The sequence below is a fragment of the Musa acuminata genome, chromosome BXJ1-1 (assembly GCF_036884655.1).
Source record: "Musa acuminata AAA Group cultivar baxijiao chromosome BXJ1-1, Cavendish_Baxijiao_AAA, whole genome shotgun sequence".
NCBI lineage: Eukaryota > Viridiplantae > Streptophyta > Magnoliopsida > Zingiberales > Musaceae > Musa > Musa acuminata.
The window spans coordinates 39,838,285-39,855,503 of NC_088327.1; the positions used below are offsets into that span (position 1 = coordinate 39,838,285).

Genomic DNA, 17,219 nt, shown 5'->3' on the forward strand with positions numbered 1-17,219 from the left:
TTAGCTCTAAATGTGTGGAAAGATGTGATTAAAAAAAAAAATCATAGATGTGATATCTTTTTATGGTATCAAAGCATGATCTAGAGTCTATAGGTGTTCAAGTCCCTTGATTGATTTTGACTGATAATTGTCTTTAACCTATTATAGGAGTAATGGAGCTAATTCTAGAGAATAGCGATCTTGTCGCTCGGGGTGCTTATGGTCACAATGCTACTAGTCTATGCACTCGGAGAGATATTCGAGCAAACAATAACTTCGAAGTTCCACGCATCATAGAGCAAACTCAGTCCTCGCATACACTTATCACTGATTATGTGTCAGCTTCTCCGACTTCACAAAGTTCACCTCATGCCCTAGCACCGGTCAATGTTCTAAATGACATACACAAAGTCCTCAATACTATTAAGGGATACTTTGAGCATCAAGAGGAGCAAGATGGAGTTCCGCGGGGTGGAAATAATACCTTGGATCACTTTAATAGATTGAGACCACTAGTTTTTAAGAGCAAACCAGATCCAATATTTGCTGGAGGTTAGATTCATCAAGTGGAGAAGATATTCGAAGCTATCAAATGTAAGGAAAATCAGAAGATGCCTTTCGCTTCTTTTCTTTTGGAAGGAAAGGCAAACACATGGTGGATCTAAGAAATGAGGATGTTAGAGGCTGGAGGTAATATGGTGACTTGGGAGCAGTTTAAGGATGCATTTTATGAGCAGTTCTTTCCTGATTTAGTTCACTTTGAGAAACAACAAGAGTTCTTTAGCATCCACTAGGGAAGTAGAACTGCAATGGAATATGATCATTACTTGACCCAATTCTCTTCACATATTGCTTTCAATGAAAATCAAAGAGCTCGTTATTTTGAGAGGGGACTTCGATTGTCAATTAAAAAGTTCGTTATAGTATTGATTTAACAAACATATGCTGAAGTGTTAAATCGAGCTCTGGTGGTGGAGAAATTAGATAATGAACTACAACAAGCAAAGAATTAAAAGTGATCTTTTAGTACTACACCATCTGCCTATGTGGGATCACATTCTGGACCCTCAAAGAAAGGCAAGGGCAAACAGTTTGGGCATCAATAAGTAGGAACTCCTAATAATTAAGTCATCATAAGATGTTATTTCTATAGGAATATAGATCATGTTTCCACCTCATGCCCCATGGGACAGTATGTACATTTTTATTGTCAACAACCGAGGCACATGTCAAAGGACTACCCTCAGAAGCAACATCAATACCGAGCTCCACCTCAAACAATTAGACAGCAATAGTTAGGACCTAGAGAGGGAGGTCAAGCGAGAGTCTATGCATTGACCCATCAAGATATTGAACCGATGGGATCTATTATTAAAGGTATCATCACACTCTGTGGTATGCCTGCATCTATGCTTATCGATTCTAGTTCTACGCATTCTTTTATATCACCTTATTTTGCTATGAAACTATATAAGAATCGTGAGATAATTAGTAATGCGTTAATAGTAATAACACCAGTTAAAAACTTTTTGATAGTTGATCAGATATATAGAAACTGTATTATTACTTTGAAAGTCACAATTTGCTAGTAGATCTTATTCTATTAGAATTTCAAGATTTCGATGCTTAGTTATGGATTGGCTTTCAGCATACCATCCAAGTGTCGATTATTTTCAGAAGACTATTACTTTCTCATCCCTAGATCAACCACCTTTCAAGTTCATTGGGATTCAAGAAAAGCTCCATACTATTATTTCAGCCTTGAGTGCTATCCAACTATTACCGATAGGATATCAGGGTTACTTGGCCTTCATTTCTGGAGAAGAATATAAGAAGCTAGTATTAAAGGATACCCCCATTGTTTGAGATTTTCCAGATGTTTTTCTAGAAGATCTACTTGCACTGCTACCAAACAAGCAGATTGAATTTACAATTGATCTTCTACCTGGTATCACACCTATTTCTAAACCCACATATAGAATGACACCAATTGAGTTGGAGTAAAAGAAATAGATCCACGAGTTTTTGGACAAGGGTTTTATTCAACCTAGTGTATTACCTTAGGGTGCTCCTATTCTATTTTTGAAGAAGAAAGAGAATCCATGTGGCTATACATCAATTATAGACAACTCAACCAAGTGACTATAAGGAATAAATATCCAATTTCTCGAATAGATGACATATCTGATCAAATTCAAGGTACTTAGGTATACTTAAAAATTGATTTGAGATCCGGGTATCATCAATTGAAGATAAAGGAAGAAGACATATAGCAAATTGCTTTTAGAACAAGATATAGTCATTATGAATTCTTAGTAATACCCATCGAACTCACAAATGCATCGATTGCTTTCATAGATCTCATAAATAGGTTGTTTCATCCTTATCTTGATAAATTTATAATTGTATTAATTGATGATATCTTGATCTACTCCAAAAGTAGGGCAGAACATAAACACCATCTTAAGATAGTTTTGGAAGTTCTAAGATACGAGAAACTATATGCCAAATTAAGTAAGTACAATTTCAGGCTCAATGAAGTTATGTTTCTCGGTCATGTAATTTCGAGTGCTGGTATATCTATTAACTCTCACAAGATTGAAGCTATTAAAAAATGGAAACAGTCTTCTAATATTTCAGATATTAGAAGCTTTTTAGGTTTAGTTGGATACTATAGAAAATTCGTAGAAGGCTTTTATAAAATAGCAATACCCTTGACCAGGTTGACACAAAAGAATATAAAGTTCATGTGAGATGATAATTGTCAATGAAATTTTTAAGAATTAAAGAATAAATTAACTAGTGGTCCTATCTTAGTGATTTCTTTAGGGGGGAGAATTTGTAGTATATAGTGATGCCTCACTATAATGGCTTAGTTGTGTACTACTGTAAAATGAGCGGGTAGTTGCTTATGCATCTAGGTAATTAAAGCCTCATGAGAAGAACTATCCTCTTATGCATCTAGGTAATTAAAGCCTCATGAGAAGAACTATCCTACTTATGACTTAGCGCTAACAGCTATTTTTTTTACATTAAAAATTTAGAGGCATTATCTTTATGGATAAACTTTTAAAATCTTTACAGATCATAAGAGTCTCAAATATATTTTCATACAAAAAGATTTAAATATGAGACAAAGAAGATGGTTGGACTTTTTAAAAGATTATGATTTTAATATCACCTACCATCCTAGGAAGGCTAATGTGGTTGTTGATGTCTTAAATAAAAATACTTTTAGTCTTGTAGCCTATATGAATATTCAAAGAAATTCTATGATGACAGAGTTGGCAAACTTAAAACTTCAACTTTTATCGGAGGTAAATAAAGGTTTTCTTGCATGTCTGATGACACAATCATATTTGGTAGAAAAGATTAAAGAAGATAAAAAAGAAGATGTATATCTTTAGATGATAGTTAAGGAGATAACTCAAGAATCTATACCCGAATTCCTCCAAGCCGAAGATGGTTCTATTACATTCCATAACCAATTTTGTGTTCCCGAAAGCCATCCAATAAAGATGCAATTATTAGAGGAGGTACATAGATCAAAATTTAATATCTATCCCGGGACTACCAAGATATATCGGGATTTACGCCAAAACTACTAGTGGCGTGGTATAAAGAGAGATATAATAGAGTTTATTTCTAAATGTCTGATATACCAGAAGGTGAAGGTAGAATATCGAGTGCCTACGGGAAAATTGCAAAGGATTTTGATTCTTGAATGGAAGTGGAGCAAGTCACTTTGGATTTTATGACAGGATTACCTAAGAATGTGAAAGGATATGATGGAATTTGGGTAATAATAGATAGAGTTATTAAATCTGCTTACTTTCTCCCTATTAACAAGAAGTTTTTATTGGATAAACTAGCAAGCTTATATATCAAAGAGATTATTCAATACGATGAGGTTCCAGTTAGCATTATCTCAGATATAGATTCAAGGTTCACCTCTGAGTTTGGGGGAAGTCTATAAAAATCTTTGGACACACAATTAAAATGTAATATAGCTTTTCACCCCAAAATTGATAGCGAATCTAAAAGGACAATACGAACTCTTGAAGACCTCTTAAGAGTATGTGCTTTGGATTTTGGTGAAAGTTGGGATATGCACTTGTACCTAATTGAGTTTTCTTATAGTACCTAATTGAGTTTTCTTATAATAATAGTTACTACTCTAGTATACAGATAGTCCTATTTAAAGCTCTTTATGGAAGAAAGTGCAGATCACTTGTATACTAGGATAAGGTAGGAGAATAGAAGCTTTTAGAACCTCAATTAATTTAAAAAGATGCTAATAATATTCGAATTATATGCTAAAGTCATAAGAAAAGTTATGTAAATCAAAGGCGAAGATATCTAGAGTTTAAAATTGGTGAGCACGTCTTCTTGAAAGTGTCGCCAACCAAGAAAGTCATGAGGTTTGGTCAAAGGAGAAAGTTAGCCTCTAGATTTATTGGCTCATTTGAGATCTTACAAAAGATCGACCCAATGTCATACAGATTGGCTTTGCCCCCGGTTTTGGCTTGCATCCATGATGTATTTCATGTGTCTATGCTTTGAAATTATATAATGGATCTATCACATGTCATATCTTACCAACCTCTGTAACTAAGAGATGATGACACTTTTGTAGAACAACCAATCGAGATCTTGGAAAGAAAAAAAATATGTTCTAAGGAATATAATTATATATTTGGTAAAGATTTATTGACAACATCGTTCGGACCAAAAGGCAACTTAAGAAAGAGAAAAAGATATGCGAGAGTGGTAAAGAAAAAGATTTATCCTCATCTATTCTATTAAGATAAGTTAAATTTGGATACCAAATTTCCTTTAAGAAGGAAGAAATATAATCAAATCAAATATTTAGTTTAGGAATCAACTTTTATTTCCTTACTTATAATTCTAATTTAGAAAATATTAATCTTATTTCCCTATTTGTCATTACGAATTAGAAAATAACTATTAAACATTTCAAATACGATGATATCGTATTTATTAGTATATTAGATAAAAATAATTTATATTAAATAAACATAAAAATTAAGGAAAACTTTCTTTAATGGAGGCACACCTTCTTTTATTTAAAGAGAGGGATTTCACTCTTTCGTTTCTCACCTAGCCGAGTAGCAGGAGGAACGAAGAGTTACATCTTATTGAGGAGAAGTAGGTTTTCCTATATTTTTTAAAGTAAAAGTTTTTATTTCAATTCCTTAAATGTTAAAATTTTTATAGTTTGAAAATATTTATTAATCCTTTTAATATCAAAATATTTATTATTGGATTAAAATATATTATCTAAATTTTCGAAAGGATTCTTCAATCCTCTTTAAAGGTTTTTATTTTAGATTTAAAAATATTAAAATTATATATGTTAATGTTATGTATTGAATGCATGATATCTAATTTTTATATTTAGATTAAGAATATTATTTCCTCGTATTGTAATTTACCTTTTAATCTTATCTGGATTAAAATATACTATGAGTAGTTCAAAAATATTTCTTAATCTTTTAAATGTTAAAATTTTTATTATTAGATTATAATATATTATCTAAAATTTTTTTATCCCTTTTAAGGTTTAGAATTTTATTATTTAATTAGATCATGTTGAAATTATTTATGTCATATGTATTGAAAGTATGATTTCTAATTCTTATTGAATTAAGAATATCATTTGTTTGTATTGAAGTTTATCTTTCAATTTTATTTTTAAATTTATTATTATGTTTTAATTTATTATTGTTAGTAAATATATGTTATCATAATTTGATATTGTTGAAATTGAATAGAAATAGAGTTAAATAGCTTGCAAGTCAGGCCCAACTCACAAGTCAAGCCATATCTCACTAGCTAGGCCTAGGCAACAGACCAAGCCTAGCCCATAGGCCAAGCTCAACCCAACATGGGTAGTCATGTGCGACATATATGACTAGTCTATGGGTCAGGGTTAGCCCAACCTAGTGTAATACATGCACAGTCATGTGTAGTGCACATAACCAGTATATGAGCTAGCCTAGCCTAACCAAATATTATTATTTGATTTGAGCCTAAACATTGATTGAACTAAATTAGACTTGATTAGTCTAGATCGATTTATAGTGATTATGAATTGATTGACTTATTTAAGTCAGTTTTAACTAATTTAAACCTAATTTAGTCCAAATTATACTAGTCTAGGGTGGTTCTAAACTAGTAGGATTAGAAATCGGTTCAACTATATTCAAGTTAAATTGAGTTTAATGTAATCGATTGAACTAGGGTTCAAGTCAATTGAGGGCCATGTATTTGACATAAATGATGTTTAAAAGAGATATTTTTGATGTGTTACTTTATCCTAACATAGATATGACGAGTATGAGATAATGTTGTTACCATGCTGAGGGCAAGTAGGGCGATTCCCTTTGGGGATTAGCGGGCCGTCAAACGTAACAGTTGAACGGTTCCTCTATCCGCTGTTAGGAGGAACGTATCCCCACTTTGGCGGATGAGGGACACCACTCCATCTGTTATTGGGAGTGTGATGTCAGTTTGTCTCCATCTGCTATTAGGATTAGCGGACCATCAGACGTGACAATTGAACGGTTCCTCTATCCGCTATTAGGAGGAATGTGTCCCCGCTTTGATGAATGAGGGACACCACTTCATTTGCTGTTGGGAGTATGATATGAGTTTGGCTCCATCTGCTATTGAAAAAATACAAACTCATCCTGTAGAATAAAGTATTTCAATCCATTATTGGAGGAGTGCTCATTCGAGTATTTGATACATTCAAATGTGTATTAATTTTGTGTTAACTTTTAGGTTTCTACTTATGATTGTTAAATTTTCTTTATTTTTTGATTTTCAGAATAACCTCCCACTAGCACAAAATCGGATTCTAGCAAAAGTGGACCTTTATTTACCGCTAAGTAGAGCCATTTGGATAATTCATCAAGTTAATATCACTTTGTATATTTTTTAATGAATAAATAAATTATAATAAAAATTTATAAATTATAAATAAAATGATATTTATCTAGTGATACTAAAAAAAAATTCAAGATGTGACAGAATATTATATTTTGAGGGTATGCAACTAATAAAGAAAAAAAATAAAAAAATGGTGTGTTATAACTCTTTAAATATTTGTTCTAAAAATTGTGCTAATTCTCATTCTTGATCAAACGTACTCAGCACAATAACACCTATCATTCTCTTTCAGGATTGATAAAAACATCAAACCCTAGTAGAAGATAATTTGTAATGACAGAGATCTTAAACAATTATTTGGTATCTCAATAGCAAAATGCAGTTGAACTTTCTATCTGTCATGCTCCACCAGAATGACTGGAATATACAATACCTTTCTTTAATGAACTCGCAGAAACATACCAACCAGGACAATCTCATATCAGTGTCTAGTAAATAGAGCTACCAAAGCTTTTATGGTAACACCAATATAATGCTTTCCAGATTATTCAGAAGATTGCTATATATATTTGGAGCTTTATGCTAAATCAACAATTAACAGGATGGTATGGATTTGTTTGCTAGAGAGCTAATTATGAAACACCATATACATTGGAATTGCATTGTATAGTATTTTTTTTTAATACTTAAAGTCACTAACCATTTCAAAAGTACCCTATAAAGGTAAAACCATCATCTAAATGCAAACTTATATACTGAAATTTAGGCACATAATATATATATTATGAGGAAGAAACAAGTAATCTTGAGTGTAATGATGTTAACAAAAGGTATAATAATGATTATAAACAAGAAATACTGAGAGGTCTATGGTGACAATCAGCTGTAGTAACTTTATTTGTTCCACAATGAAAAAGAATGTCTTTTAACAAATATATATTCTGGATAGTTGTATAATATATTGAGTGTATATAACATCATCACAATGTATCGGCATTTGTTTGAGCCTTCATTTGATTGTATATAATGCCATTTTATTTAGTCTTCATTTGATTGAGCCAGCCAACATTTCATGTAACGCATTTGGAGGGGCGAGATCATAGTTCTACAAGATCTTTGAGGGCAGATCCGTCACTTCGGAAGCAAACGATTGCTCGAAATAGTGGCCCCGGCACGTGAGCTTCTGTGCAGCACGTGCGAAAGTAATCATCCCGGAGCGATTCTTCTCGTGGTTATCCCGTACCCAACCTGTTGCTCACTTTATGTGGGCCCAAAAGAAACTTCATCATTTTGTCTAATCACTAAGCTGGTAGATTAAATGGTATGGATAGACAAGTAACTGAAGTTCTACTCTGTGGCGTATTCCTCTATTTAACCGCCCCGCTCCTCGTCTTCTTTTCTCACGTTTGTTGGAAGATGTTTCTGCAACAACCTCTAGCTACGAACCCTTCTCTCTCTCTCTCTCTCTCTCTCTCTCTCTCTCTCTCTCTGATCTGATATAGAAGAAGAAAAAGAGGAGGAATCAAGAGAGGAGAGTTTGTATTTCTTCATCCGGATCGACGAAGAAGCTCCCAAGATTGCTTCTTTCTGTGGTATTCCTCGAACTGCTCCCTCGAATTAAGCTTGATTTCGTATTCCTTTTCCTCCCGATTACAGTCTTGCAGTCTTCTACACTGTGTCTTTCGATCTTCGTTCATTTTTAGCTCTCTGTGAGCTGATAGATGGATATACGATTGCTTTGCTAGTTGGCGGTGTTCGACGGATCGGATCGTCTTGGATGGAGACGCCGTGGGAAAAGGTCCGTCCACATCTTTGATCGCTTTGTTTCTGTCCTTTTGTTTTGGTTGATGTGTAGATCGTACTATTTCCGGAGCTTTTCTTCTTTCTTTGGACAACTCTAAGCAGATCTCCGAGTTCTTTGTACTGATCATAACGCGATTACTTCATTACGCTGTTTTTTACCCCATCGATGCCATGCCATTGGATCTGCTCAACATCCTCAAGTTCTCTTCTTAGACCGCCTCTTGACTTCTCTGTTCGTTTCCATTTCTTCGTTAGACTCATCACGAGTCAAGATGAGCTTTCTTTACGACGACACACCATTTATTTGCTTGAAACAAAAAAAGACAAGAAACCATCTGATGCTTCTTTCTTGTCGGATTTGTTTCTCAATTCACACAGAGAGCGTAACAACTGCATTTGTTCCTTTCTCAATCCCAAACCAGAGGAAATCACAGAGAACGTAACAGCTGCTTCTGCAGCTCCGAAGCTCTCTCCCCCTATTTCCCGTCGTAACTTCTAACACTAGAAAAAATCTCTCTTTTCTCTTCGCCTATTCCTCAGAGGAAGGGATCGAAACCGTCGGATCAAGATCCTACGGCTGGTCAGCTGTGAATGGACTGTCCCCGCGAGCAATCGCGGTGATGATTTGGGTTCGTGATTCTGGCTTTGTGGCCAGGGTCGTTATCGCGACGGGAAGATCGTATATTCCCGCAGCAAACGGAACCGAGAGAACGTGTGAGACGACGGGACTTGTGCAAGCGAATGCGTTACCTGCGTCACGATTTAATAAAAAATGAGGTCCATCTGGGTCCCATATGTACGGCAACTAGGTACCGACGCATGGAGTAGTAGGAAAAGTGCAGTTCTTTTCTCTCATTCGTTTGTTCGTTTGTTCTGTTTGCGTTGTCTGATGTGATAATGATATTAATAATGCTGATGTTTGTTTGTGGGGACAGCTGAAGTACTATTACTCGAAAAGGAATGACTCCACCGTATCGAAGGAACGGCAAGGGCGGTGGGCTTTCGGCGGACAGGCGCTGGCGGATGCCACTTCGAGACATGCATCCCCATGCGACGGTACGACCCCCCTTGACATCATCCGACCATCTTATTCGATACCCTGGTGGAGATCAATGCAACAGTGGGATAGGATGGGGGCAATCTGGGAAGTAACCGGTGGTACTCATCGATACATGGCGTTCATACTTTTTTTGTAGGAGCACTCGAGCTGGACGCCTTCTACGAAATCGATCACGAAAAGCTTCCTCCCAAGTCCCCGATCCAGCTGAAAGCCATTCGAGTCGTAAAGGTTTCGATATTTCTTTCTTTTTAGTTCTTTGTTGATTGAAGCCTGTGCTGTAAATTGTGGTTGCTTAAAGTTTGTAGCTGGAACGTAGGTGTGCGAGGCGACGAAGCTGGAAGTGACGGTGAGCTTTCCGAGCACTCTTGCGCTACGGAACTACTTCGCTCTTTCGCCGGAGCCCGGCCGCGAACCGGAGCTGGACGAGAGGTTCGTCATGAGCTCGAACCAGGCCGCGAGGATACTTCGGTTGCCTGTGCCGCCGTCTGATTTGGAAGTACAGAAGCACTTACTTAGTTTCTGGCTGTCGAATTCCAACCTGTACGATTCTCCTCCATTTATAGGCCCCCCGGAATCGGTAATGGAGGTCGACGAGGTCGATAATCAAACATCACTTTTAGGCCACTGCCTCCTGACCATCAAGCAAACAGGCTTTGTCGGATGGGGGATACGAAGGAAGGTTAAGTACATTGGGAGGCAGCGGGACATTTCGTGGTCGTCGCCTGAGGAAGAGAAGGAGGAAGTGCAAGCGGACGAGGAACAGCTGCACTCTGAAAAGAAGAGAAAGCGCGAGGTCGTTGAGGAGGAGAGGAAGAAGAATAATAAGAATAAAAGGGGAAATAAGGGCGAGAATAAGAAGGAGAAGAAGAAAAAGCCCCGGCGCGACAGGGACGACAAGAGGAGGTACGAGGAGAAGCAGCAACAGGGGAAGGGGACGAGGGACCGGTGGTCGTCGGAGAGGTACGAGGCGGCAGAGATGAAGCTGCTGGAGATCATGAAGGAGAAGGGGGCGGAGCTCGGGAAGCCCATAATGCGGCAGGCGTTGAGGGAGGAGGCGAGGAAGCACATCGGGGACACGGGCCTCCTGGACCATCTGCTGAAGCACATGGCGGGCAAGGTGGTGACCAACGGCACCGAGCGGTTCCGGAGGCGGCACAACTCGGAGGGCGCAATGGAGTACTGGCTGGAGCCAGCGGACTTCGTGGAGGTCCGCCAGAAGGCTGGGGTGGCGGACCCCTACTGGGTCCCGCCACCCGGGTGGAAGCCTGGCGATGCGCCTGCATGCCCCTGTGATGGTGAGATAAGGCAACTCAGAGAGGAATTATCACTTCTGAAGAGGTGCCTCTCTCTCTCTCTCTCTCTCTCTCTACTCGTCTTAGTTGTAAACGTGCTTGACGAAGTAAAAGTGGCACATTCAGGGATATGGACCATCTGAATTCACTGAAGCAATTGGAGAAGGTAGTTAACGAAGCCCAACCTGAACCTGAAAATGGCGGGAATACTTGGCAGGTGATTAAGCTTTCTTGGGCTTAAAATGTGGAAGATTTATTTCCAAGCTGCACGCAAGTTCACAATACTTGTCTTTAATTTCGAGTTCTTTATTAAAACTTAGCTAAGAATAATATACATCAAGAACTGGTGAGACTGTATCAATCCAGGATTACCACATTCATGCATTTGCTTCGGTGGCTTATTTATTGTTCTCTTTTACCAATCTCCTTGACGGGTTCCAGGAGAACTGCAGGAGCTTGATGGAAAGGAATACCAAACTTGAAGAAGAAATAAGTGTCATTTTTATTTGTTTGCAGGGTTTGAAGGTACATTTACACGTGGTTTATTGCTTTGATTTCATTCAACACTTCTCCAGATGATTCTTTCTCTCCTTTTTTTTATTTTGATTAATGCTCTACAGTGTATTTACCATAGTTCATTTCGGTTGTGTGCCGGGTAATGCAGGAAGAGATAAGACTTCTGAAGGAAGAGAAGGAAAAAAAGAACATGGAGATGGAGGCAATGAAAGAAGACAAAGGCGTGCAGTACGAAGGAGATGACACCATGCAACATGATGGAAATGAGAACAAAGGAGATGGGGACGCCAACGACGGCAACAGCAATTCCAATATCACTGACAGTATCATGAAAGACACAAACAACAACAGCAATAGCAACATAAGCAACCTATCCATTACAGCCGTCGATATAACTAAGAGTAGGAGCGCCACCACGAACAGCAAGAGGGTGGCGGCACGCCGGAGTGGGTTCAGGATCTGCAAGCCTCAGGGTACGTTCCTGTGGCCGGACATGTGGAGCAGTACCAGCAGCAGCGCCGCTGATGGTGGTGCCGGGGTGTGGCGTCCGCCGGGTTCGCAGGTGGTCCCCAACCCCATGATGACCACCATGACGACAGCGACCATAGAGGAGCATCTGATGCTGCTGGGTGGGGTCCCCACTCCTTCGTCGGCCTCTACCGCCACCTCGGCGCCCAGGCTCCTGCTACTGCCTTCTCCGGCGTCCCCAGCCCACACACATCCTCCAGAGGTCATGGCGGTCCCCCCGCCTCCTCCTCCACCTCATCATCACAACCACCATTTGCAGATGCTGCAACAAACGGGCGGCTCCTGCGACATCTGCCCTTCCGTGGTGTACCGTCACATGGTGGCACGCGTACTCTCTCTCTCTCTCTCTCTCTCTCTCTCTCTCTCTTTCTCTCTCTCTCTCTTTCTAACATTCTGTTGTAGGTTTGGGCGCAGACAACTTCACCAACAATGCTGCCTAGAGTTGGGGGTTGGCCGGAGGGGAATAAAAGATCCGAGGCGGCGGCTTCCTGGGACTCACACAAGGGAGGGAGAAGCGACATCGCCACTGATCTCTCCCTCGCCACGCCATCCACCACCTACCGATGAACTAGTGCATCTCTTCAAGATACTTGGTGCTTGTAGTATTTCTGCTTTTACTACAACTACTACTACTACAATACTGCTCTTAGGGCTACATGTAGTCGGAACACGTCCTAAACCTTAGGGGTCATACCAGCATGCTTCGTTGCGTTACCCCATTCTGAGCATACTCAAATAGAAAGTCCCAAGGGCGGATGTAGCTTCTGTGATTTCTTACATGCATCTCTACATACGCTTTTGGGGCCTTATTAATCAGAACTAGTGCCTCTATCACGGATACAAATGCCGATGCATTCGTCACTGTCAAGCACCTTTTGATGACTTTATATCTGTGCATTTTATATCATCAGAAGAAAATTTTTCCCAGGAAAAAAAGAATAATACTTTTTTGAGAACAATATAATCGGGTCCTGATGTTGGTAGAGCAGAATAGGAATTTTCTCGTGATCAGAATGGTGAAAGGGGGCAGCAAGAGCATTTGCAGTCTGCTTGCCTGCTCCAAACATGGAAAGAGCAAAAGCGGTGGAGGAAGAAGTGCGTAATCTGTTCAGCTGGGAGCTACGCACTCAGAAAGCAGGGAACAGCACGTGCCAATCAGGTACGCCCGCAGGCAGACAACTCAGTGTTGCAGATTGCGTATTTAAACGTGTAGGCTTTATGCGTGCAAAAAAAGGCAAGTGAAGCTAAGATCTTTAGCGTTTAATACATCGGAAGCTAATAAGAAGTTATATAAAACGATGTCTTGTCCTTTTTTTCAAGCGTTCAAACAGGTAAGTGATGCCATATCTTCTTTATTCTGATTCCGCTTTTGGCCGGTGATTGTCGAAATTTTTTATACTTAATTAATTCCTTGAAAGGTCCACAACGATCATATTTTAATTCTCATCCGAGTTTGATTCTATTGGATAATTTTGAAATATAATTTTTCTTACATATTTAGAAAGAACAATGTGGTGACTAATTAGTTGATCGTTAAAATGTAAAACCTTTATAAATTTTTTTCGAGAGGGGAGTGTTGATTTTCTTGATTTAGTTATACATGTTTTCTTTTCGTAATACAAAAATGTTCACTGGCAAGCTTAAGAGACTGGCGTTCATTGAACAAAATCTTAATAGTTTCGTTGTGGGCGGTATTTGCTGATCACAAAATAAATCTGCATGTTCTTTTCCTTATTGTAAGCCAAAACATACCGATCATCGTTTTCTCGTCCCCAACGATATTGTCCACGCTTGGATAATTCTTCATTAAAACATTGTAATTGACTAAAAGAATTGGATAACGGTAGAGAGACTTTTATTTAATAATAATACTCTTATATTTATCTCCCCCAAATCTCTTTCATAAATTATGGATCTTTTAAAAAGTATTCTAAGTGGATAATAATAGAAAAAATTTTAAGTGATCCAAATTCTAAACAATTTGATCAAAGTTAAAATGTGATGAAAAGTAAAAAAACTAATAAATTTTGATCAAAGTTTTAAAAACTAAAACAATCTACAAAATAATTATAAAGGTCTCATGTAGAATGTTTTTGATTTGGAGTTCAATCACCTTAGCTAAATAAAATTATAATAATTTTATAAATTTATGAAGTGGTGGAATCTATTTTAAGAACAATGTATCTCATATATTTTGGTTCTAACTTTTATAAACTCTTTTATAATCTTTATAAATATTTTCTAATCTATGATGGATTTCATAACTTATAAATTTAATTTAATTTTTTTGCTCTTTTATCAATTATAACACATTTTAATCAAAATTATGTCAAAAATAGCAAAAATGACTTAAGGATAAATTAAATTGATATCTAATAACAACTATGATTATTTCTTGACAGTACTATTATATTTATTAAGATATTAATTAAAAGTATTATTTTATTATTTAATATATCATTATAGTCGCATTTGGTTTATTGATATTTTTATATTTTCTTTTGATAAAGGGAGAGAAAAGTATCTTAGTCTTTTACATAATCTAGTGAAGTCATCCTTTTCTAGGTAAAAAGAAAAAAATAAAGAGTTTCTTTAATGATCTTATCTTATAAATAAATATAATTTTATTAATATTATATTTTAAAAAATTAAAATTATGTGAAGATAATCTTGATATGCATAAAAGATATTTTAATGAAAGGACATGTCTCTTACAATAATATCATTTAAATGTGACATTTGGGATGCTTTTTAGGCTCTATAAATAGAATTGTAAATAGCTATAGTTTATTAATTCATATTTCAAAGCAATTCTTTCTTTTTATTTTTAAAAATATTATTATTATTTTCTTTTGCTACTTGGTTTGCTAAGAAGGTTAGTTAACTAACTGTATGATTACATAGATAATATCGATTCGTGTTCGTAAGGAAAAGATGGATGGAATATTGAGATTAGAATTTCTATCAATCCCATAGGTAAGGATGAGTTTTTCATATTAAGACATAGATTACATGCCTTTAAGTTTTTTTCTAAACTTTATCTTTTTATTTTTATTATTTTAATATCTTATTTATTTCTTCATCAAAATTTGTATATCATTATTTTGCTCCAACAATTTAAGATAAAATCTCAATGAATTTTGGTTAGAATTAAAATAATAAATTAATATTATTAAAACTGATTAATTATCATGTTTTCTTAATAATTCAAGTATTTACTTATTTATCGTCTAATTTGAGAATGGTCAGCATTTACTTCTAGTTTTATCTAATTATTCACTATTTGATCTTTGTTGGGTTAATTAGATACATAATTTATGTGAATGAAGATTGTACTAAATTTAACATTAAAATTAATATATATTATAATTTGAGACTCAAAACCTAGTGTATTAATAAAAATATTATCACTTTATAGATATTATTTAGAAATTAAAAAATCCTAAAATAAAAAATTCTTTTTTAGAGACAAATAAAAGAATATCAAATCTCATTATATTAATAATAATTTTAGTAGTTTAAAAACATTGCTTCGTACAAAAAAAAAATGTCACGTCTTGTTTCTTTAACATATAGCTGTATATAACGGTGTGATGTCAAACTACCCGCTACGTAGATTGGGTAAATATAACGGAACGATTTTAGAAGGTAACGCTTGGGCTGAGTGGCATCTATATAACCCGAGGGCCCACTCTGTTGCAATCACAACAACCTCTGCCCTCGCGCGCTCTCCTCCTCTCGGCTCTCGGCGATCTCGTCGTTCTGCGAAGGTCGGAACTGCTCTCCGACGAACACGAACGGGCACAGCTGCGAGGGTCCTTCACTGCGATTTTTATTGCGGTGATCTCATTCCTTTCTTTTTTCTCTTGTTTCGTTTCGCTTGGTTCTTCATCCGTCGAAATTTTGATTCGGGTTCAGAATTTTTGTTGGTCTTGGGGTTCGTTTAATCGATTCTTGGTTGTCGGCTTTCTTGTGGGAAGATCGATCTTTCTGGTTTTCTCGATCGTTTTTCGTCACCACGCCAGTCTCGTTCTGGTTTCGATTGGAAAATATGTCTTCTTCGCGTTCTAGGCGTGTGGAGTACGACCGCTTCATCCCGTTCCGGTCGGCGATGGACATGGACTACGCACGCTTTGCCCTAACCAGGCCTTCGAGACCGAAGCGTGATGGTTCTAGGGAATCCCCATCGAGCGTGGCGTACCAAAAGCTTCTTGATGACTGCATTTTGAAGAACAGGTCTCGTATCCTCGCTTTCAAGACTGTACCTGAAGCGCCGGCCAGCAAGCTGCCCCAGTTTGACGAGCCCATTCGTCCGCAGAAGAAGCAACAGAGGCGAATCCCTAAAGAACCAGAGAGGGTTTTGGTAATCCACGTCTTGTTGGATGATAATGTTTTGAATCTCCTCGACTGGGGAAGCAATAATGTGTTGGCGATTGGCCTTGAGGACGCAGTGTATCTCTGGGACGCTGCAAACGAGTCGACTAAGCTTCTACAACCCGTAGAAGACAGAGGACCTATCACTTGCGTCCGATGGTCGCCAGACTGTGCAGTTCTTGCTGTCGCATTTGGCAATTCAGATTTAGCCCTGATTGATCCAGCAACAGGACATGTCGTGGATGGGATGGAAGATGAGAACCAGGCCCCTGTGTTGTCACTTGCGTGGAGAAGTAATTCAATCTTGACGGTCGGAAGATTTGATAGCACTGTTATTGATTATGACTTTAGAAAGGATGACATGTTCATCTGTTTCTATAATGGGCATCGGCGTGGAGTTTGTAGTCTTAAATGGTCCTTGTTGTCAGGGCAGTATTTGGCGAGTGGAGGGCAGGACAAACTAGTGCACAGATGGGATGCTTGCATGCCTGTCGCTCGTCATGGATGGGTAATTCCACAAGGTGAGTTGATTGTTCGGCGAACCATGGAAGGTCAGTAATTCAGATTTGTTTTTGTCCCATAGCAATGCACAAACTTCAGAGCCAGCATCAATCGAGTTCAAGCAAGCACCATTAACAGTGTTCCAAAACTTAACGCAATGATCATTGCAACCTCCACCAGAAGCCAGCAAGTTGCTCCGAGTTGGGCACCAGTCAACGGCCTTCAAAATGGAAGTGTGGCTGTTGATCGTA

The 17,219-nt window shown here is 37.6% G+C and overlaps 2 protein-coding genes across 2 annotated transcripts; both read left to right on the plus strand.

The window, feature by feature from the left end:
* The first annotated feature begins 9,632 nt into the window (after positions 1-9,632).
* Positions 9,633-13,306, plus strand: LOC135679664 (protein AMEIOTIC 1 homolog). The gene is made up of 5 exons (XM_065193659.1): positions 9,633-9,985; positions 10,074-11,095; positions 11,176-11,266; positions 11,714-12,421; positions 13,106-13,306. Exons 2-5 carry the CDS (start codon positions 10,194-10,196, stop codon positions 13,304-13,306), a joined length of 1,902 nt encoding a protein of 633 aa, XP_065049731.1. The 5' UTR covers positions 9,633-9,985; positions 10,074-10,193.
* A 2,512-nt stretch (positions 13,307-15,818) lies between these two features.
* Positions 15,819-17,091, plus strand: LOC135678818 (cell division cycle 20.2, cofactor of APC complex-like). Its single transcript, XM_065192007.1, has one exon. It carries the CDS (start codon positions 16,145-16,147, stop codon positions 17,024-17,026), a length of 882 nt encoding a protein of 293 aa, XP_065048079.1. The 5' UTR covers positions 15,819-16,144; the 3' UTR covers positions 17,027-17,091.
* Positions 17,092-17,219: the final 128 nt, after the last annotated feature.

What these genes read in the sequence shown, in the direction of transcription:
- LOC135678818 (XM_065192007.1), top strand. Translation starts at nt 16,145, where the DNA reads ATGTCTTCTTCGCGTTCTAGGCGTGTGGAGTACGACCGCTTCATCCCG.
- LOC135679664 (XM_065193659.1), top strand. Translation starts at nt 10,194, where the DNA reads ATGAGCTCGAACCAGGCCGCGAGGATACTTCGGTTGCCTGTGCCGCCG. An exon ending in GAATTATCACTTCTGAAGAG is followed by an intron (nt 11,096 to 11,175) that starts GTGCCTCTCTCT and finishes TGGCACATTCAG; the next exon opens with GGATATGGACCATCTGAATT. An exon ending in ACCGTCACATGGTGGCACGC is followed by an intron (nt 12,422 to 13,105) that starts GTACTCTCTCTC and finishes TCTCGTGATCAG; the next exon opens with AATGGTGAAAGGGGGCAGCA.